Source organism: Brassica rapa, chromosome A08 (assembly GCF_000309985.2).
Source record: "Brassica rapa cultivar Chiifu-401-42 chromosome A08, CAAS_Brap_v3.01, whole genome shotgun sequence".
NCBI classification, from domain to species: domain Eukaryota; kingdom Viridiplantae; phylum Streptophyta; class Magnoliopsida; order Brassicales; family Brassicaceae; genus Brassica; species Brassica rapa.
Window position 1 is genome coordinate 17783397 of NC_024802.2, and position 23900 is coordinate 17807296.

Sequence of the window (23900 nt, forward strand, 5' to 3'; positions counted from 1 at the left end):
TCAAGAGAGAACCAAGGTCCGGCGGCCGCGATGGAGGCGGCGGCCGCCGGAAAACGCACACAAAACTAGGGTTTCTTAGTGAGAAGGTGGAGCAGTTTTATTAGAGAGAGAGAAACCGCTCCCCAGAGTTTTTTCTATTTTTCTGACAATAATTCTTAGTGAATTTGTACAGATTTTTATTAATTCTTTTTATTAAAATATTTATAAATAATACAAAGTATGACGTTTAGATGATTATATTTTTGACAATAAAAATCACTCTGAAACACCACGAAAAATCACCAGTCTAAGTGATCTTTTGAATTCCTTATAAAATTATTTGAGTAATTTAGTAAGGCATGAAAATTTGTCTCTTCCATCCGTCTGTTTGGAGTCGTTCGTGGTAATAGGATTAAAATTCTAAACTTTTTGTAATACAGTAGATAAAGACTAAATAAATAAATAAATAAATTTTTTCGGTTTGGACCGATCCAAAATATGATACAAATCGATAAAATATTTAAATAATATTTTTTTAGAAAATCCAATGTATATATATGGTCTCATTGAAAGCATAAATTAATAATTTATGTATATATATATTTTATATAAGTACAAACTAAACTTTCTATTGTTGGTTTTATATTAACAATGAAAATACTTCTATTTTTTTAACATTTAAATATGTTTTGATAATATTTAATAAATTATATCAAAAACCACATACAAATTCTATGAAACATAAAAATATACATCCAATAATATAATAAAACAATATGAAAATCAAATTTCTAAAATTTAATTAAAGTTTATACAGTAAAATCAAATATTTTTCTTATTTTATAAATAAATATTATAAAAAAAAGAAAAAAATCTAAAAATGATTTTTTTTTGTAAATTAAGAAAATACCATAGTTCCAATATTATTAATTTATAGATTTTTTACTGTATCTGGTTTGTGGTATAAAATATTGTATGTTAAAATTTAAAAAAAAAACAAAAATTGGTCATCAACATATAATTATCTTTTCGTTATTTAACTAAAAGTAATTTCAGAGTTAAATATGATTGATATGAAATTGTGGAAAAATAAATAACTTTTAGAGACTGGGTTAAGATAAAGTGTGAATGAGGTCTGAACACACAAAAAAATTGTGTGATGAATACACAGTTAGTAAATAAATCTTCTAAACCTCTAAAAATTAACATACCAACTGTCGGCTCGATGGTGGAACCTACAGACGAACCGGGGAGTTACAATTTGGTCTTAGAACATTTCCTGTTGTGTTAGTTTCTTATTGCTCTCCATAGTCTTTATAGGAAAGTTTCTTGAGAACACTATTACTCATCATTTTGAGCAGGGGCGGATCCAACGACGTTATAAGTATGGGGCACACATTATAAATAATATTTACATTAAGTATAATTAGATAAATTGTAAGCTAATTACTGAAGAAATTACAAAATTTAGTATGGGGCAAGTGCCACACCTAAGTGCTCTCTACGTCCGTCCCTGATTTTGAGTAATGACACTTCTTAAGATTACATTTACACATACATGGTTTACCTAGAGAATGGAACAAAATGTGTATATGACTATTAGTCTGTATATACCTATGACAAAACACAAGCAAGCACATACATTATTCATATGCCGTAAGTATGCATGCCTTAGCATTACCTTTTTCATAGAACCCCAATATACCAAACGCGGTTACCCACAGGTAACTTTGTTGAAGAACATATGCAACATAGCTTCTGGCCTCATTTTGGCTCCTTATGTCTCTGTTTCGAACCTACACTGCCATGAGGAACTGGGCCAGGATAAGGAAAACCGCCTCCATAAACCGGGCTAGGGTTCCAAAACCCGTAATCTCCATATAACTTTGGTAGAAAGCTCTTGGATTTCACCTTATAGGAAGAATCTAAATCTGGAGATGATGAAGATTTGGAAGTAGAGAAAGAGGGTCTTGCCATTACGGTCGAGATGATGATAATAACAAGGGTAGTTATGAGAAACATAGACATGCTAGAAACATGAGGAAACATCATCAAAATACTTAGGATGTGCATGATGTTCCTACCTGTTCTGAGCTATTTAAAACAAGATTGGATAGAGGATTACAGCACATGTCCTGTTTTAATATATAATTATATTGAATAATTATGAAATTAACTTAACGAAGAGAAGGCTTTTGAGGATTCAAATTCAATAGCTGTTTTTGGTTGTCACGTCATATGAATGAAAAAGATCATGATAATTGCATGAACTTTGTTGTTTATACTCATGGAAACGAAATCACGTTGGTTACTAATTAGTTCAACTCTTCGTATGGATTCTTCTGAACGTAGCAAATAGAGCAAGGCCCATTAGTATTACAAGGCCTATATTGATATTGACATAGCGCTAGATTGCTTCCACGTTTTTTCGGTTGCCCTTAACTCTCAACGTACGACTTCCATCTTTCGCGGTTGATAATGGTTATTGACATTCTACGACAATCACTCAAACCACTCTAAACTGTTTCAAACCGCTCTAAATCTCATAAATTCACAATTAGTTCCAGCTATCATCTGCGGTTGCGGACAGTTGCGGGAGAATAATTTTTTTCTTTAAAACAATATAAATACAAAAAAAAAAATTAAATTGAAATTATAAAAATACTAAAATATATCTATTATATTTTAATTAATATCATAAAATTTTAAAATAAAAAGATTTCTATAATTTTTAAAAAAATTTAAAACTATAACTTTCTAAATATAATTTTTATATTTTTTTATAATATTAAGATTTTTGATATTTTTATAACTATATATATAAAATGTAAATATTGTTAATTTATTATTTAACTGCTGATGCATTTGATAGTTAAACAGTCATAAATTCCGCTAAGACACCAATTTTTAATCGTAGAACAGTCGTACAAATCTCTTAAACCGCTAAAAACCGCAATTATCCGCATCCGCTTCCGCAAACTTCCGCAACCGCAACCGCTGCGTTTGAACCAGTTAGACACTGTCATTGACTCATGAGTTCGCGATCTGGGACCAACCAGCGCTGAAACATAAACCCTCGTAGCTCAGTGTCACATTTTTTCACTTTTTTTTTCTCGCATTCACTTTTTTCATGGTTTACGTTTACACTATTTTATTTAGAAAGCATGATATTTTTGATTTTTAAATTCTTGTAACTAAAGCTATTTTCAAAATTATAAATTCAAGCATAGTGAAGTTTTGGTTGCAATTTTTAACTTCCTTTTGGTAAAGAAAATAATATTTGATCATTTTAAGTAGAATTATTAAACAAAAACGCATGCCTTAATAAATACTTCACTACATAAAATTTTGTAAGTTATTGGTCTTTATTTCTAAAGGAATCGCAAGCTTTATTACGGCTCAGTTCAATTCTGAACTATTTTTCCGAGTTTGATGTAATGCACGAATTGATGTCTTAATGTCAATTTATTTACTTTCTCCGTTTTACAATCAATGAATATCATTTAAAATTTTACACATTAAAAAAACCTATTAAATTTTCTGTTTATCTCTAACTACTAGTATATTATTTGTTTGTTTTGTTAATTAGTAAACTAAAAATAAGATAATTTAGAAAATGCATTGAAAATATAAATTATAATAATAGAATATATTTTAAAATCTATAATTACACTTAATAGGAAACAGAAAAGGTATTACTCAAATGTCAATTTATTTCTAATGATATTCTGAATTATAACTTAATAATAACTGCTTATATATAAAAGCTTCTCTACACATATTGATGCTTTAATGTCAAGTTTCTATATCAAACCAAAAATGATGTGTTTTTGAACAGAAAAATGAACTAGACTTGATTTCGTTTCAGAAATTCATGATAATGATAAAAGAAAAAGAACATGAAACAGACTTAATTTAGTTTCAGAATTCATGATATATTAGCACGTGTTTTAAATGTTTTTAGCTTGCATATGATACGCGCCAAATAAATGAGATTCAGTCAATGAGGGACACGCTTTGATCCAAATGTCTCCACTGTCTCCGGCTTGACCACCAGAAAAATCCAAAGTCTCCTCCTTTGTTATTTTTTCTCGGCACGTTCCAATAGTTAATTAATCTTATAATTCTTTTTTTCCTTGCGAACAAGTATAATTCTAATTTTTAAGATACTTTTATTACAATGATGATTGAGTTTCATATTCATGCATCAACCCCACTAGTTTGTATACTCTGAACCATTAGATTTTATTCTTATTATATTCCACTGTTCAATTCCTCCGTTGGATCCAAAAAACTATCCTTAAACGTTCTGACAAAAAAAAAATTAACGCGTAAGACGTAAGTATAATATTAGATTCTTATAGTACATGGACCAGATGAAACTGAAAAAAAGTTCCTAATAGTGATTGGTCGCCGTGTATAAGGTATGTCTACGCGGATGCATAACATATTTGAATTTTTTATAGTATAATGCAACATATTTGTTTTTAGAAAGAAAATATTTGAGTTTTAAAATTGATTATCGATGTTTATTTATATGATGCTTAATTGATGATGATTTTTTCGTCGAAGCCATAATTACCCTGGAGATAAGGTTTTAAAATCTAAAAACTTGTTATATAAAAAATGATACTTTATTTTTTCATATCAAGTGTCATTCTAATATTTTAATGCAAATTTTATATACTTTCTGCTTAATTAATTACAAAATGCATTGATATATAAATAATTTTATTCATCTCAAATATTATTGGTCAAACATGTGTAATTAATAGAAATTTAGTTACATTTCATTCACTTTTTAATCTGTTTAAAAAATATTAAAATAACACTTATTTAAAAATAAAAGGAGTAAGAATTTCGCTACACGCTTCCCATAAAAATAGTTTCAAAACCAATATACAATACACTCTTAATGTATTATATAGAAATATGTCATTCAGACATACCATCTTATAGTATTTCCAACTCATTATTATTTTTATTCATGTAATATCATATAGATGTAAAATTGCTCTAGTTCACTTCTACTATTTTTTGTATAAATAGGGGAAGCAAAAACAATTATATGTCTTATACTCTATAATGAGAGATTGTTATTTAATTTAAAAGAATACATTGGAGTAAACTTTCATATATAAAGAGTAAAAAGCTTGCATATATAAAATGACTAAAAATCTAGAAAGAGACTTAAAATCAATTTTTTACATATTTATTCAAAAATAAAATTTTACGGATTTATTCTATACTTCTTTAATATTACTTTTGGAGCTTTTAATCTTATAATCATCGATCTTTAGTAATTCCAATTTAAAGCATAATATTTCATATTAAAATAGTATGAATCCAATACACAAGAGATCAATCTCCTTTCGTTACCAATAAACACACAAACATATTGGTATGTTCACTAATATATAAAAAAAAAACTGTAAACTAGTGGAAGTCATTTTTCGGAAACTATTCCCACAATTGAAGACACTTCAAATCTATCATAATTTTCTTACACAAAAATTCTATGCAGTAATTCGTATATGTTGTTGCCATTGATATATTTGGAAAACTTGACTTACTTGGGGTTACAGGTAGACATTTTAACATATCATTTTTGAATTAGTTTTGTTTAAAATGAATATTAAATTAATTCAGAACAAAAAGAAACTGTTGTTTAACTAAAACTTTTAAACTGGATAATCATCCTGAAAATGAAAGATATTCAGCAAAAAGAAGAAAACCGAAAAATAGTTCTGTGAAGACCGAGTTGTTATGGACTTATGGTCCATTCGCCAGAAAGTCCAAATGCAATTAAATAATTTGAAATTCTGAGGGGAAGAATCTATCAAATACCGAAAGCAAGGTGGAGTAAATGCATTGAATCTGAAGTCTGAACGGTGGGAAGCCGGGAAACCGGTAACACAACATAGTCCCAACATTTTCTCTGGTAGTTTTGTTGTATTTCTCACAAATCCCTAATAAAAAGAAATAATTTAGAATTGGCTGCGATAACTATACAAAATATGCTTCTCATCAGTGTTTGTCCTCCGACATTTGTGCAGCCATGTGTCTTTGGTTTTGTAACCCGATCTTTACGTTCTTTGGTCTATACAAAGTTTCAAAAATGGGTACTTTTTAAGCAACACATAACTAAGTAATCATATTTTATTCTAATTTTTAAATAGATGTGTTTTTAAATGTTATATTTTGTTCTTCTAACTATTATTAAGCGCAAAAGCTGGGTACTAAAGCCATCCGCAACCGCATGTGAGACAGTTTGGGTACTTGCAATATTGGCACGGTTAGGCTTAAATATTAGTACATGATTCGATCTCTTTTTGAAGACTTTGCACTTATGAGAGTTTAAGCTATATGAACTACACCAGGGTGGCCTAGTGGTTTCCACTAGAGGAGGAGTTGTCCTGTTGGTCCAGACTAGGGATCGATTTTCTTCTAGTGCGAAATTATTAGCTCCACATGTGGCCACGTGGATATGGACTCATGCTTACGAACCATTTGAATACTCCGAAGAGGATCTATCTGTGGGTTGCACTTTCCATCTGGAAGGTTAGGTATGTGTCTTTAATAGACCCGGATTTAACCTTTTTTAGTTAAAAAAAAAGCTATATCTAAAAACTACAATGAAGCAAAACATTCTAGCTTAATATCTTAGTTGGAAATTGATTAGACTATGTTGAACTGAAAAATATAATATAACATCCCTATTATTTTATTTTGTTAATTAATTTTATGTATTACATAATAAAAAGATGTTTCCTCCGTATATATAAATATATGTATGTAAGCTGAGATTTTAATCTCGTGACTCTGACCTACTAAACTCTAACTAAGAATTAAGGGGATATGTATATATATCTTTACATACCATAATATAGAATAAAAGATAAGTAACTGTACAGATCATTTATTTTTTCAAATATGTTAAAATCCTTGTTGTGCTATTGTATATTTCTTCATCAAATATATTAATGATTTATTTTGTTTATTTTACTTGTATTTTATTAGAACATGTCCTAATTATTTGCTTGACTGTAAATCTGAGCAAACTTAGGTAAATTGCTATGTAACTCTCCATCTGTTTAATTACTTATAGTATAAAATTATTTTTAATATTCCAATCAATATATATATATATATATATACTAATCTACCTCGCCCTTAATCTAAAGAGAAAATTATAATCATTGGGCACGTCGTGTCTGTTTATAGTTTGTTTACCAATAGAGGAAGAAAATATAATTGTGATGCTAATAGGTTCAGTGTCTCGCAGCAAAACGACATGTACTAAAATAACCGCGTGGGCACCTCTCTGATTTGCGGACCACGGCACGCAATTTATTGGAAAAGCCATTTTTTTGTAACTTAGGAAAAAGCCATTTTAAGCCATCAATACATTAACATATACTACTAAACTAGATTGAATTTTATGCAGGAAACTAAATCAGTGGAACATAATCAATTTAGAAAAAAAATTCGTGCAATATTATTGAGAAAAAGACTATGATAGCACCAAACCAAGTTTTTGTTCCCAAAGTAGCACTCAAGGCTCAAAGTCACAAAAATATGTTTCATTAAAGAGGTAAATATACACTTATACCCATTGGGTTAATTAATCCAAACTTTAGGATTTAGAGTTAAGGGGTGGGGTTTTGGAATTAGGGTTTAAAATTTTATAAAAAATAAATACTAAAATAAAAAAAAAAATTTTAAAACAGTTTCAAAAAGTATTTTTAAATTATAAAAAGAAAATTTGAAAAAAAATAAAAAAAAATTTCAAAAAAAATTATAAAAATTTCGAATCTGAAAACATATAATCTGAATCTATATAAAAAAATGAATTTTTTTTATTTTTATTTTATTTATTTTTATTTATTTTTGTTTGTTTATTTAATTTTAAACCAATGATATTAAAGATATTTTATCCTTTAATGAATGTCATTTTTGTGACTTTCTCTTTCTAGTGCTATTTTTATGACATAAACTTCAAAAGGTGCTATTATTGACAATTGCCCAATATTATTCGTCATTATGTTATTTATTTTCTGTATATAATTAACATATAAATTCAAAAAACGAAACTAATACTCAGCAGACAAATCATTTTCCACAAAAAACAAAACTAAAAAAAAGTCCTAGAGAGAGAAACAGCCTCTTTACTCACTTTTCCCGTTTGTGTCGTGGAGACCAAAACAAGATGCCACGTAGTTCGGTAATAATTACGACATACTGCCACTCAGCCGCCCTTCAGTCAAAACCGCGCGTTGACTGTTTCTGTCTCTTCATCTCTTCCTTTATAAATTAAAGTCCCTCACTTCTCACAATCTTCACAACACAAACACCTCAGAGTTTCCTCTCCTCTTTTAATTTAATTTAACAAAAAAATAGTTTTAACTTTGTCAATATGGCGCCGACAGCTAAAACGACGGCGTTTAAAACTAACGGCGCCGACGGCGGAAACAAAGAAAACCGTTACAGAGGAGTGAGAAAGAGGCCGTGGGGTCGTTACGCCGCCGAGATCAGAGATCCGACCAAGAAAACACGAGTCTGGCTCGGTACTTTCGACACTCCCGAAGCAGCGGCTCGTGCCTACGACAAAGCAGCTTTTCAGTTCCGTGGGGCTAAAGCCAAAACCAACTTCCCTCTTCCTTTCTTCGTCGCCGACAACGAGAGCCCGAGTCAGAGCAGCACCGTGGAGTCACCTTCCTCGATACCTGATCTCAACCTCGGATCCATCTCATCCGTTGATTCAAGATTCCCTTTCCCCAAGATTCAGGTTAAGTCTGGAATGATCGTGTTCGATGAAGAATCGGGGAGGAGTGAGTCGGACTCGTCGTCTGTGGTGGTGGATCTAAGTTCAGAGAAACGACCACGAGTGTTCTTGGATTTGGATCTTAATCTCCCTCCCAAGCCTGAGAATTAGTTCTTGAATTTAACTGTTATGAATTAAAGTATTTGATAAAACTTAGAAGTATTAAGTTGGTGCCTTTTTTTTTTGGTCAGCAGAAAGTTAAAAATAATTTTTAGTGTTTGAGAACGGTTTGTTCTCATCACCTGTTGTTTATCAGTTTAATTGTAATTTTTCTTTTTTAATTTTCTGATCAACAAAAATAATAAGTTTGTTTTGGCATCAATCTTTTGACTTTTAACATATTTTTTATATTTTTGTCGGCTAACACATGTCGTTCATATTTTATGAACAAATGTACTCGGTAGCCAATTGAAAAAAACAAAAGGAAACAAAAAATACTTTATTTAGTACAATGCGATTAGGACAAAAAGGATAATGGGATTATTGGTCAAAAATAGAATTTTGGAGCCTGTTATTTTGGAACGTGACACTAGTAGAATGTACCAAAAGCCTACCATGTTATCGTTGTATGTGTTAGTATAAGCATATCGTACGTTATTCTGCTGTTATAAAATCAAAGAAGGAAACTAACTAAAATTTATTTCTTAGAAATCAATTTATATAATTGTAACCTTTTTTCTTAATTTTCTGATCAAGAAAATAATAATAAAAATTTGGCATCAATCTTTGGACCACCACCATTTTTTTGTTGGCGAACATACAAGTCGTTGCCTTTAAAAAAAAATGTCTCCAATTGGCAAAATAAAAGGAGAAAAATTGGCCGAAAACAGTTTTTTTTTTCTGCCACAAACAACGGCGTACAGTATATTATCTTATAGATGATTTGTTTGTTGTTGTTTGGAACGTGACATTAATAGAATAGACATAACAGCCTATCATGTTTTCTTTGTAAATTTGTGATATACTATAAGTTTATCGTACGTTAATCCGCTGTTATGTAATCAAAGAAGAAATCTAACTACAGTTTGTTTCCTAGAAATGAATCATTCAAAAGCAAACAAAAATACGCTGGGATTTGTATGTCTTGCTTTTGTTGTCATAGATTAATGGAATATTGTTCTTTCCTAAATGGAATTGTAAGATATATGCTGTATTAGGATAATTAGATAAAAATGGAATGGGAGGTGTGCTCCATGACATTGTACTGAAAGGTGTGCTCCATGACATTGCGATTCTGGCTCGCTCTTTCACCTCTATCTCTTTTGTTTACATTCCGCGTTTAGCAAATGTTCAAGTTGACTCTCTTGCTAAAGCAGCCTTGTCTTCAATTTCTGCATCTGCCTCTGTTATTGTATGAACCTTTTATTATTCTAATTAAGCTATCATTTGATTAAAAAAAAAGATAAAAATGGAATGGGAGATTGTGAAATTTTTAATTAGTTCATTTCAGGCGAGCATATATATATGCCAGATGCATACTGTAGGTTAAAGCATATATATGAGTTATGGGTTGGAAGTTTGTGGCTTCTTCCAAGTGATTTTTCTCTCCATCTTTTGGGTTCTCAATTGGAGGTTTCTGCAAAAGTTCTAAATTGGTTGGACTGAACTTATAATTTTAATGGTTTCATATTATTTTGAAATAAGGATTAGACAAGAGATTCATTTCTGATTTTATATTCACTTTTTGTGATTTCTGTTAAGTTTTTCTTTTCTGCTCCATGTTAGTTTGGTCATCTGTTTGTAGTTGGTCGAAATTTTTTTCACTTGTATTTTCGTTTTTGTTTTTTTTTTATTCTGGTTGGATTGTTGACTCGAGAGTATATTGTGTTGACTGTATGTTTTTATAATTATATATCTCATATATTTTACCAGATTTATCATAATAGAAAATATATCCAGAAAGGTTATGCTGAAAGAGAAAGATGCAATAAAACATTTTGTTCACATAGATATCTTTGACAAAGGCCTTTTAACAAAAAAAAGAAGAAGACATCTTTGACAAGTGATCATAATTGGGAGTTATCCCTGGGTTCAAGCTCTTATCTTTAATAAGAATCACTCTATGGTAAAAATATATGTTTTTGACTGATTACAAATTATGAAGTATCGGATTTTCTTACCAAGAAAGTGTACGGTTCGAGTCTGTATATATGTCCATAACCAAAACTGAAAACAAAGGAAGAGTCAAGTTAAAAATTGACTTAGATTGGGCATCGTCTCCCGCAGACAACCATCATTTCTGTTTTGTATGTGGTGCATTTGAGAGGTTCTTGGATACTGTGGACAAAAAAGTACTTCGTATCATTCATCTTTGATGCATGTAAAGAAAGAATAATCAGAAGACTGATTAAGACTAAATTCTAGAGAGTTCGTGTTAACTTTAAGAACCGACACATTGGTCTTTGATTTAAACCGTACAAAGGTTTCTTAAAGTGTGCATACATTCGTTGGATAAGTTTTTAGTTTGGAAAATCTTCGTATACATTTTTTTAATAAAAGTTTACTATAATGGAATGCTTTGTGGACATGCATTTGTTGAGCTTGCCCCATTTCTGCTGCAGCAACTTCGAATTAGTATTGAATATAGCTACGTGAGCGAAGGTTTCACTGATCATTCTTCTCATTCAATTGGATGATTTTTACACAGCTAGTACAGTTCCATCAGCATATTATCAGTTTTCTTTTCCTCTGAAAATATTAACATGACTTGAATGACTACAAGGTGGAATGCATTTGCTGGCGGACTACAGATATGTCTCCAAAGTCATAAGCCCACACATGGGAGACAGGTTAAAACACATGAAAGCATAACAACATAAACATAGATTCAACATAAAATGGTCTAACTATGAGAATCAATCAAAACCACAACACCAAGCAGAGAACCACAGATATAAGAGACCGGGCTGAAATCAAACTTATCACTTAATCGAAACCACAACACCAAGCATATTTCAGTTTATTAACCCATTTGCTTGCAAGTACAATTTTTATTTATAACAAATCTTCAAATACCAGGTTTTGTTAACTTCATAAGCATTAATTAACTTCACTTGACATAGAGTTCCTTCGTGAGCATTAACTTCACTACTCTTAGCTAGGGATTATGACAAAACTCAATAATACTACTCTTATGTTATCGAAAGTGCCATAACAAGGTTTTATCAAAGCGGATGAGTCGGCAACTGTCAATGAGTTGCCAACCACCAAGCAATCTTTAATTTGGAGTCTCCTCGCCGACTGATAAATTTGATGGGTTGCCATCAAAGTTGAATGGTTTTTACTTTTCGTACGAGAGAATAAACGCATACTGAATTTGGACCTCCATTGATTAACTGCCCATCAGATCTTTTGGCCCATACATATACATACACCAATTTCGAAATTATTACCAGAATATTCTCCACAGCCTCCAACTCCAGTAGGCAAAAAAAACCAACAAAATTCCTGTCAAGTGTCAACAATCTATCCATTTTCAGTTAGCTTACGTAACAAGATGAAATCTTAACATTTCCGTCTATAATTTTTATTTGAGCTAGATGAATTATTTTTAAAAAAAATTCCGGCTTATAGCTAATTTTATGAGTACCAAATACAGAAATACTTTAACGTTTAAACTGAAAACTAAAATCAGAAACCGAAATTTACCTAACCAAGGGTTGTTTTTTCTTCTTGGAGGACATATATTCGAACCATACACGCAAAATGCAATGACTACGAAGCCCCTAAAAAACTATTGTCGGCCACTGCCGCCACAATTTAAGTAATTTGAACATCACTAAATTGTAAATAGACTTTTTGACTTGTTAAATAACTTAGTAAACCATATGTTAATTAAAGAAAATGTAAAAAACGATAAGAAACTCGCAATCAAGGCGAAAAATTAAACATGTAGCCTAGTAGCCTATAATAAACAACCAAAGAACTAGATGTCCAAAATAAAGAAGAAACCCCCAAAGAGAACTGATTTTTTAGAACACTAATAAAGTCAGGCGACGGCGCGTGGGGTCTCTACGAGAGACAACAGAAAATTAAGTTAATTTAATATCACGAAAAACTCATGTTCGTTCTGCGTAAGACCACATGTTTAAATTCAAATTGTACAATACTCAATTATTGTGTAAATTATAATTAGGGTCCTTAATTTTATGGTTTCTTTCATTATTTCTCCAGCTCTAACTTTGATCTCTTCATATGACTAAACAGTAGTTCAGTCACAAGTCTCTTAAAAAGTATGATAAAAAGACTACTCTAAACGTAAAAACAGTTTTTAATAACAGTGAACTTCGGTTAGTTTTTATTTTTACATACGACTAACACTTTTAATTGATCCATCACACAATATTTTGTAGTTGCGTAATTCGCTTAGAAATCAAATAAAACAAGCACAAATTATGTAAAATCGTTGTAACTAACAAACAAAAAGTTTCTAAACAAACCTTTGAATTGTTCTGTATATGATTATATCTGATTGTGGGTTTAATTACGTTGATTAATAATTATTCTTTTTATTTATCGCTAGGTTGATTATCCTAACACTCTTTTATATTTTTCTCTATGATAGAGTACTTATTTAAAAAAAAATATATATATATATATATATATATGAGTTAGAAGTGGTCTAAATTTATAACTAAGGAAATATATAGCTTTATTTCATTTCCTATATAATACGATGATTTCTTTAAGATAAGAAATTTCCTTTATAAAAATAATTAGAAGTAAATTAAAGTATTTACAAATTCAAACAGTCAAACCGATAATACATTTATTGTCTGTAAGTGAAAAATGACAGTCCAAACTCACACGCTTGCTCTGGTTGATTTCTCTCCACCACTAGTCTCTATCTCTTTTGTCTGTTTCTCTCTTTCACAGTCTTTTGTCGTGTTAGAGAGGCGCGTGAGTCAAACAGAACGCAGAGCTTACACAAGTCAGTCCGTATTCCACGACACGGCATAGATAGAATACGATAAGATTTTAAAAACCCCTCGAAACCGACATAAGCGACGGTCGTAACAGTTCACAACATGACCATTACTTTTTTTTTTTTTTTTTTTTTTTTTTTTTTTTTTTCAAAAAAAAAAAGTTCAAAAGGAAACTACTCATACTCTACTCTAAGAAAGTTATTTGCTAAAAAGAAATTAAAGTTAAACAATAATAGCTCCATCGAAAGTGCTCAAAACGGCGACGTGTGGGGAAGTCAGCAGAACGGCGCCGATGTTTTACAGCCAAAGCGGCGGTGGCTCGTTGAGATCGATGGCTAAGCCACGTCTCGCCGTTGCGGAGGAAGGAGAAGGACTCATTATCGGAAACTCAAACACTCGAGAAGCTGACGTGGCAACATCAGGCGAGGCGGCGAAGTAAACCGGCGCTTCGGTGGTGGGAAAATCTGAGGCTTTGTCGCTGAGCACTCCGGTTCGAAGAAAGATACGGTGGTGGTGGTGGTGATTGTCAGGGATGGAGAGAGGAGGAGGAGCAGGGAACCAGTGGTGTTGGTTGTGGTGGTTATCCGCGGCGGCGGCGGTGGCGGAGGGGGCGGAAGGAATGTGGTTGAGGTTGAGAGAGAGAGGAGGAGGGAAGTTAGTCTTAGCCTTGATACCACGGAGGAAACGGGCGGCGCCGTCGTAAGCGAGAGCAGCTTCTTCGGGAGTGTCGAAAGTGCCTAACCAAACCCTAGTTTTCTTCCAAGGATCTCTAATCTCTGCGGCGTAACGACCCCATGGTCTCTTCCTTACTCCTCTGTAGTGCACCTCCCTAGCGCAAGTGGTCGACGCCATTGTTGAGAATCTCAGAGGTTAAAGAGAAGAAATGAGAGAATCTAGAGAGAGAGAGATGGAGTAGAGAAAGAAAGTGTTTTTGTTTTGTTGACTTGTTTGACCCAAATGAGAGAGAGTTTAAAGGAAAATAAATAATGTGAGGCCCACTTAAGACACCCGTAATCCTAGGCTTTCTTTGACGATTATAAAGCAAGCGATATTCATTTTGTATCCCAAATAGTAATAAAAAAACCAAAACAAACCTTAGGTATTTGATGTCTAGGATCGAGGTTTTCTCTGGCGTTTTAAAGAATCAAGCACCGTTCGATCTCTTGCTTGTTTGGCGATGTGACTGTGGTATGCTGAAAGATCGTTACACGTGGGTGTTCTTGCAACCAAAATACACTGTTTAACAATTGAATGTTGAAGATGTGTTAGTTGCTCAAAAAAAAAAAAAACAATTGAATGTTGAAGATGTATATGCATGTATACTTACAATAAGATATTAATAAAGTGATTAGTTTTAACGGCGGACCGAGAATGGTGTTTCCAATCAGCGATGATAGAATGATCTTACTTGCATTTATTAATAAATTAACTAATCTATAAAGCAAATGAAAGGACTAATAGATCTAGTGTTACACTGTGTAATACGTTTCTAAACTTTGCCCAAAAAACAACTGTAAAATACCCTCATACAAGATTAAGGGAAAAGGTATCACATATCTGTTTTTATGGTTCATTTGAAACTGTATATAATACAAATGATATGTTTGATGGTATACTACTGATCGATGACTTTACTATGGCACATTATAATACCTAGTCATTCACTGCCTTCAGACTACCAGAAAAGTACATCATTCAAAAGTTTTTAATTAGTGTATTTTAGGGACACAACAAGAATAAAAAGGGCATTTGGTCTAGTGGTATGATTCTCGGTTGATCAAAAAAAAAAGGGACAACAAGAATATTAAAACTATGTTGTGGTAGAAACACAAGTCTATGCACTGCGTACACTGTGTTGTGGTTGAAATTTGCACAAACGTAACCATTTTTTGAGATCATGGGAACACTTGTATTTGAAAAATAAACATAATAATTAAACTTATAAAGGTGAACCTAAAATCAGTTCAAGTTCACTGATCGTAAAACAACCTCGATGCTTTTCTCACGGGAACCATTGAGAGATAAGAACCAAACTTTTACTACTATTTAAAAAAGTACTCCACTGTATTTAACGAAGAAGAAAGATAATGGATCGCCTCTTTGACTGGACCTCTTCATAGGGATGATGACGTAAGTCCTACTGCTCTAGCCCTCACTCTATTTTGGACTTCCTTTTATGATCTTTACTCTTTTTTTTGGCACCCAAATTTATGATGTGATTTTGATGCACGAGGACGAGACTACAATAAGATCATTAAATAAAGTAGCTTACTAGCTTGTCACAACTAGTCTATGTGTAGCTCTGACTGATTTTGTTTCTCTTTTTGGCCAAAATAAGTAGCCATTTGATGTAAGATATGTAATAGGCTTTCTTTTTCATTATAAAGACTAAAGAAACGCACTTATAATCTTTAGAAAATTAAGGGATTAATTGTTCACGATAGACCAAATTCTTCAAAACAATTTTATGTTTAGTAATATGGGTAATAAATTTGAAACAGTTCAAGTTATAATTTTAAACTTTAATTTATGTTTTATATAGTATGAAAATCTAACCTATACTAAAAGGACTTGAGCTAGCCTTTTTAGGGTGTACACGTCGGATTGGAAATTCATCCAATCATGAGGTTTTATTATGCCACATCACACCCGCTTTTAGTCTATACAGATTTTTCGAAGGCATATTCATGTGGGCTGTTAATATTTGGACGTGGCCCATTATCAGCCGAACTCTCTTCTTATCACAATGTTCTTCGATATTGTTTCGTCTCTTCCCCTTCACTGGCATCGTTACCTGTTTCTGCAATTCAACGTTTATCCCGATCCACTCTCACTCATTCAATTCCGTAACTGACCCATTCAACAAAGTGTTGACCCTCGCTTCAGCTTTTTCTGCGCTCTATATAAATGTTGCTCGGCACTTCCATGGCAGCCCTAATTATTACTCAAATAGACATCGGGTGAAGCTGCTCTGAAGGACTCACGATCGGTCGCAAGGTCAAGATATCAGAGAACTGTTATGTGAGTCTACCACTTTCTTTTTTCACCTCGGATATTGTTTCACAAGGTTTTTGATTAGTTTTACTCAACTCAGGACAATCACGATCTTCTGATTTAATCATTCTTAGACGTATGAGAAAGTGATGCTAATGTCAAGGCAAGATTTCGGGAGTAGCCATCTTTGAGCTGTACCACAAGCGCTGCAGCAACACACAACTTCTATTTTCATTACAAGCTTGAATCATATGGGTTTTATCCGGTTAGAAGGTAAGGAAGAAGAGAAAAACATCAACCGTGATGCATAGAATATAATAGCAATCATTATCTTAAGTTCAGTGAAGTGATACTTAGGAGCAATCTGTTTGTTTTTATTCAGGGCGTGTTGGAGAACGGAATGGAGATAGATGTGAAGAGGTTGTCAACAAACTCGGGCCAAGGAACGGTAGCGTTTAAGAATGAGGTCAAGCTGAAGAATCTCATGAGGATTTTAAGATGTTGTGTTGAACTGGAGGAAAATATGTTGATATAAAAGTATCTACCAAACAAGCGTGTACATTTTGATATTCGGTAGGTGCTTACTTTTTTGTATCCTGGTTCAAGTTTCTTTTACGAAAAAACAGTGACTTTAATTTATTTCCCTATTTTCAATTAGATGTAGAGCATAGACCCTTTGGATTGGCCAAAACGGATATACATAATCCAAGGGAAAGGAAGAGGGAAGGCTTTAACCGTAGAGGATATGAGTCGTGAAGATCAGAAAGAAGTCTGAGGCAGATCTCAGCGCTAATTCTTATCTAATATCCAAGGGGACAAAGCCTGCTTATGGTTCTTTTGATCAAACGGTGCGTATTTGGAACATTGAACCTCACACTGATCTAATATCTTTGTCTTACGCTTAATTATAAACGTTTGTTTTTTTGTGATTTTACAACTGCGAAAATTTATATATGTTTTTGCTATTAGTGTAGTTTCCATTGAGTTTTTGAGTCATATTGCATAAATGAGGAAAACATTACTTTCTTATCAGATAGAATAAGCTAGAATCACTTCCAGCATAACATCAATGAACTCTCATATCAAACAAACCCGTGATTATTGATTCTATTATTAAGAAAAGCAATCTGATTATTAATTATCATTATATTTAACAATAATATGAGTTTATCAGCAACTGATGCATTTGTTTCAAGTGGTCTCTCTGCAATAGGTAGCAAATACGGTGGTGTTCGTTACTTTGTTTTACTTATCTCTTTTAGTGTTTCTATACCTGATTTTTTTTTGTTTTTTTTTACTGAGATGTTTTGACAATTTAAGAATGAAACTGAGATGTGTTTCTGATATATCTGACAGGGAAACCTGGTTACGATTATCAACGCTTTATCAGGTTATGTTCATAGCAAATGGCTTAAGCTTAGAATCTACTCTGATGCTGAATATATGTATATACACAACTGGTACTTATTATTATGGTAATGCAAGTGAAAAGCAGAGTTATTAAGATTTTTGATCTAACCACTAACAATTTTAACAATACCTCTCATTTAGGTTCATAAGAGATCACAGATCTCTGGTGATATAGATTGGTGCCAGTTTCATAAGAGAATGTTTTATTCACTTGGTTTGAAAATGTCAGAGCTCTCTCATTGTGTACGTAAGAAACGCATAGAACTCCAAGGATTAATGAGAGTAAAAGCTCGTAAGGAGATTGTGGAGCCTCAAGTAAGTCAGATTTGATTATCTCATTAGAAGAATACTCAGTAGTTGGTGACTAACCTCTTTATAACTCTAATGCAGATGCTTTTACTGGAACAATGGATAACTCTCGAAGAAGAATACTCAACTTCTCTATCAGAAACATCTAAAGCTTTATTGAATGCTTCATTGCGGCTCCCTCTAGATGTCGATATCAAGGTTTATATTGTTCGGATTAACATTGTTCCCTTTTGTGTATCTTTTGCATTAATCACTTGTGATTCTAAATACCAGGTTGAGACGAAAGAGTTAGGAGAAGTACTTGCGGTTGCTTCAAAGTCCATGGAAGGCATTGTGCAGAGCATTGGACATTTTTTGCCTAAGGTATTGCTATAAACGTTGGCTTCACAAAGAACATGGATAAATATATGTACTTAGATAAACACATGTTGAAACTGAAACAATTTTGATGCATTTTGCAGACACAAGAGATTGAGAGTTTGTTGTCGGAACTAGCGAGAATAAGCAGCAGAGAAAAAGTATCAGTAGAAGACTGTGGAGTTGCACTGCTTAAGACACATTCGTCACATGTATGAACCGAACCTCTAAACATAGAATTTGATATAATCATTTGTTTTCTTTCAGTTGTTGAAATCTAAAATGTCTTAAATTTTCTTCAGGTTGAAGATTGCAATCTTAGAAGTCAGCTTATACAGCAGCACCACAAGCAATGTGTATAAAAAATGAATTTGAATCTCCCTTGCATAAATAAATGTATCACACAAAAGAGTATAATAAAAGGTTTTGGTAAAGTCACTGTACTCAAGAAAGCTGACGCTGTGGAAGCTAATAAGAACAAAGGCAATGCTTTCCGCCGCTGATGATAGCAAATGTTGTTCCAATACAACAAAGTTTTTGTATTTTGAAATGTAAAATTATATGTCAAAGAAAACAGATTTGTTATATGTTTCTGATTCCAGGATACGTTTGAGAGCATCAGATTCATAAGCACGAAAATGTATTTGATCTTTGGAAATGTGAGGCCTTAATAATCTTTAGGCCCATAAAATAGTCCATTTTAAGTGGTGACTCCAGTGGACCACTGCCCACTGGTGGTGTGTAATAATAATTAGTAGGGCGTTGAAATGTGAATCACATTATGTGATAATGAGTCAATCCCATACCCGTGACATGTAGTTGAGCATAACACTCCAAAATTCTACTTTGGCACTTTTAAAGAAACCACGAGATGAAGCCAACTCTTTATTTGTCTTTCTGAATATTGAATATTGAATATTTCGGTTCTTTTTTTCAATCCTTTCAAGTAAGAAAAATGTTGTAGTCAAGATATTATATTAATTAAACTAACTAACTGAACTTGACCTATGTTTGTAGCTGTTTTCATTAAGGTCGTTGGTATGTTATAATTTGGAAATGACTTAGAGACATGATTATAGACCCAGTTGTTAGACTTTATAATTGACCCATTGTACTTTTTTTATGGTTATGTCTAGCTATAGTAAGCAATAAAGCTAGCAGATGTTATGTACAAAAAATAAAATAAAGCAGATGTTGTTACAAGCATACTCTGTTTGATTTGTGTCTGCATGTACCAATTTTGTTTTTTTTTTTCATATCACGAATGCGAGTTATAATAACGTGTCTGATGTCAGCGTTCCTGAATATCTTGATATTAAATGATGAAAGTTTGAATATAGCATCTATATATTTACCACCTATTTCCCCCTATAATACCATGATAGAAAAATTAAACTGTATTTCATTTGGAAAATGGAGACAATACTTTTCTACAGTCGAGACAGAATCCTTGAACATCAACTAACATTTTTTTTTTAATTTGGTTCTTGCTAATAATAACAAACGGTTTTGATACGGCAGAGAGATGCAATTTGCACATGATTTTCAGAAATATACTGTGGCAATGAACATAAAATCTTCATATTTCAAGAAAATGAAAAAAACAAATTTGATGAAATCCTACTATATAAAAGGAGCTAAATCATTGCTTCCTAAGCCTATCCACATGTGAACAAATATTCAGGACCAACCAATATGTCAGGTCATCACGAAGTGGGCTTGCAATTAAAAAAAAACCTATTTTTTGAAGCCCATTCGGCCCATCTCGAAGCCCATTCCCGAGCCACTCTCTCATAAACATAATCCAGGGTTCTAAACATTCTGTGTTAAATTTTTTAAAACACTCATATCTTAGAAATAGTTTAGAAAATATCTTTATATAAATGTTTTTTTTTCTTGAATAATATTTAAATATAATTTTTTGTATCTTTTTAACTTTATAATAAAAATATTATTTTCAGATAGCAACAACATATATATATATAAGAATTATCTTATTTTAAAATATTTTTAAATATTTTGATAATTTTATTATATTATTTTAGAATCAATTGTTTAATATTAATATAACATATAAATTTTATATGATTAAAATAAAATTCGTTTTTAATTATATATAAAATTCATTAAGGATATTGTTTTAATTAACACATTAGCGAATCAGTAAGAAATTAATAATAAATCAATAACCTATCTAAAAGTCTAAAACCTAATAAAATATGACAAATAAGAAAAACTAACTAAATTTTAATATAAAATAGAAATTTAATATTACTAAAATAAAATTCATTTTAATATATATAATATTAATTAAGGTTAATTTTTAAATTAATAAATTAGTGACTTAGCTAAAAATAAATAATAAATCAATGATTTAGCTAAAACCTAATTAAAAACATGATAAATAAGCAAATTTACTAAAATTATGAATAATATAAAATATGATTGATTCTTTAATACAAAATTAAAATAAGAGTTTTGTTAAATCAAACATAAGTTTACCGTATCGGTGTTACAAAAAAAACAATCATTAATAGTATCGTAGGAATTATGTATTTTCCATTAGTGAATAAATTGAAGCAGAGTGTTGGAGGATAGCTCAACGTATAGACGAGATTATGGAGATTGATATGGGAGTTGAGGTAACGGACACAACTGTTCCTCCACAAAGAAACGCTCCTGCTAGACATCTTGGATAAATGAAAGAGACATATCTGGACTTGGCTTTGTGTTAATGGATGGTGACTTTCCAATGCTGTTTGGAGCAAGGGCCGATATACATGCACCAAATCACCACTGCAAGCAGAAGCTGAAGGTTTGCTATGGGCAATGAAAGTGATACTGAAGTTTGGACACAGAGAGATGGTCTTTCAATCGACTGTGAACAACTGGATATACTCATTCAAAAGGAGGAAGATTGGCCTGCGTTGGACTCGGAGCTCGACGAAATACAGGCTGTATCCAAAGAATTTTTTGAACATTCTATTGCTTATATTCCTAGATCTTTAAAATTCCGTACGAAAAGCGTAGCAAAAGGTGTCCGATCACGCGCATTTCGATCAGCTTTTGTAAACCTTTTTGCACCAAGTTGGCTAGCCCCACAAGCTAGCATGAGGGTGCCAAAAAAGAGAATAAAGTTGAAAGTGAAACTAGATATCCCAAGAACAAATTTATCAGAAGTCCATATTTATGTGGATGTCTATATGGGACAAACAACTTATTTTAGACAATTATAGAATATAGTCACGAAAATTAATCCTAAAATATGTAATTTAAAAAAAATCATTTAAACAAACTATCAAAATTTCAATATTACACCAAATAAGAATATGAAGACCAACTATATTCTCTTCATGTATAATGTGTTGTGGTAAGATTCAAAAAAATTAACTTACTTTACAGTAAGAGAAAATTAGATTTTTAATTCCAAATTTACAGTAAAAACATAACATTTTATAAAACTAAACAATTGACATAATAGTACAAAAATATGAAAAAAAATCAAAATACTATCCGCGCTACGCGCGGACAAGGACCTAGTCTTACTAAAGACTTGTCTTCTTTCCACACTTGTTTTCTTTCCCTTGTTGCACGTATGTCTGTTTGGTTTAGCTTTGTTTTTCTTTGTAATCTAGATTGTTTTCCGGTTAGTCTGAAACCTCTCTATTTCACTGCTCACTTTCGGATTGATTTATATAATAAAATATTTGAGAATTAAGAGCTGGCCTCAACCCGTAACTCAAGCCAGAGAAATTCCACGCTCAGGCGGTTTGGTTAAACTACTGTTTCTGAATTTCTATTCGAAAATTCGAAATGCAAAATTTTAATATAATGCAGAAGAAGGATAGTGTTGTAAGATGGGATTTTTTTTTTGTTTACATTAGTCAGTAAAAATGCGACAAAAAATGAAAACGAAGAACTGTGTTTCCTTTCATGTGACAAGGCTTCGCCTCGGTTATTTTGACTGGACAAATACTTTAGTCCATATCTATCAAAAATTTGCACACGTGCTAACTCTTTTGTATCTGACTTCTGACAAACTTGTACTATTAAGTCTATTATTACTAGTAAAGTCTATTATTACAAAAAAAAAGTCTATTATTACTAGTAAAAATGATCATTTTCGAGAAATATTTTAGAAATTTTGGTTTTGGCTTTCGTGTTCACGTGACTCTGTGATACTTAGAGTTTTATGACGTGTCGTTTTTGTTGCAGACAGCTCTAGAGAGAGAGAGAGAGAGAGAAGACAAATGATCCTCTGCCTCGAGTGCTGACTGCCTACAGAAACAGAGTTGTTGTCTTACAACACAACACACGAAATCATGAAGACGAACGATGCCTCTTATGCTAACGTCTATTGTATCTTGAACCCTCCCATACCTAATCTGACTTTCACGCCTCTTTTTTTGACTATTTGTTTTGTTATATCCCCCTCTCTATCTCTTTCAGGGCTACTCTCATAGTTGTACATTTTATATCATCAACTCTTTACAATGCGCCCCGTCGCATGGGATATATAGCAAGAAAAAAGAACTCATATTTTGTTAGGCTTTAGATCCACGTGGAAGCCCAACTAATCTTTTAGAAGAACAATGCAGACAACTAACTCAATCTCAAGTTTTCTATTGAAAAAATAACATCAAAAGTTTCCCACAATAGCTAGCTAGGTATTTCAATCAAACCACATAGACTACTACTAGTCCAACAAGGAGGGACCTTTAATTACTTTGCGTCGTACCACCAACACATTTATCTATTACAGTGATGTATAAAAATTTCTATCGCATACTTCTTAAGCATTGTCCATGCAAAGTCTAATTCAAAGTCTCATTTGCGTTCTTTCGGATCATAAACAAAGCCATTCTTGTTGCTCTCAACGAGAAGCTTTCCTTTCGGCTCCAGATCAGGTCAAGGCTCCCAAGTTTGAGTGTTCTGGTCAAAAATGTCAGTCCAATTTTTGAATTCATATACCGTGCAACCTACTCTTCACATCGAGGATGCACACAACAACACTCTCTCGAGCTACAGCCATGTTAGGAGTTTTACGCCATAACCAAATCTCCTTTTCATGGACCAACATGTGAAACAGCGAGAATAGGAAG

The 23900-nt window shown here is 32.3% G+C and overlaps 4 protein-coding genes across 5 annotated transcripts; 2 read left to right on the forward strand and 2 right to left on the reverse strand.

Annotated features, from left to right (window-relative positions):
• Nucleotides 1-1069: 1069 nt before the first annotated feature.
• On the reverse strand, nucleotides 1070-7715 carry LOC103835329. The gene has a single exon (XM_033276773.1). It carries the CDS (start codon nucleotides 2050-2052, stop codon nucleotides 1744-1746), a length of 309 nt encoding a protein of 102 aa, XP_033132664.1. The 5' UTR covers nucleotides 2053-7715; the 3' UTR covers nucleotides 1070-1743.
• A 375-nt stretch (nucleotides 7716-8090) lies between these two features.
• On the forward strand, nucleotides 8091-9125 carry LOC103835331 (ethylene-responsive transcription factor 11). The gene has a single exon (XM_009111485.2). It carries the CDS (start codon nucleotides 8396-8398, stop codon nucleotides 8912-8914), a length of 519 nt encoding a protein of 172 aa, XP_009109733.1. The 5' UTR covers nucleotides 8091-8395; the 3' UTR covers nucleotides 8915-9125.
• Nucleotides 9126-10484: 1359 nt separating this feature from the next.
• LOC103835332 (ethylene-responsive transcription factor 12) lies at nucleotides 10485-23719 on the reverse strand. Its single transcript, XM_033276704.1, has 2 exons — nucleotides 22345-23719; nucleotides 10485-16284 (listed from the first exon to the last, which is right to left on the reverse strand). The coding sequence occupies exon 2, from the start codon at nucleotides 14578-14580 to the stop codon at nucleotides 14026-14028; it is 555 nt and encodes a 184-aa protein (XP_033132595.1). The 5' UTR covers nucleotides 14581-16284; nucleotides 22345-23719; the 3' UTR covers nucleotides 10485-14025.
• Nucleotides 16275-20298, forward strand: LOC103835579 (protein ENDOSPERM DEFECTIVE 1). Of its 2 annotated transcripts, none has more exons than XM_033276703.1 (5): nucleotides 16275-18447; nucleotides 18523-18639; nucleotides 18715-18804; nucleotides 18903-19010; nucleotides 19101-20298. In XM_033276703.1, the coding sequence occupies exons 1-5, from the start codon at nucleotides 18331-18333 to the stop codon at nucleotides 19158-19160; spliced, it is 492 nt and encodes a 163-aa protein (XP_033132594.1). In that variant the 5' UTR covers nucleotides 16275-18330; the 3' UTR covers nucleotides 19161-20298. The 2 variants fall into 2 exon arrangements, with proteins under 2 accessions (XP_033132594.1, XP_033132593.1); XM_033276702.1 differs by having other exon boundaries at nucleotides 16275-16995; nucleotides 17105-18447; nucleotides 18523-18804.
• Nucleotides 23720-23900: the final 181 nt, after the last annotated feature.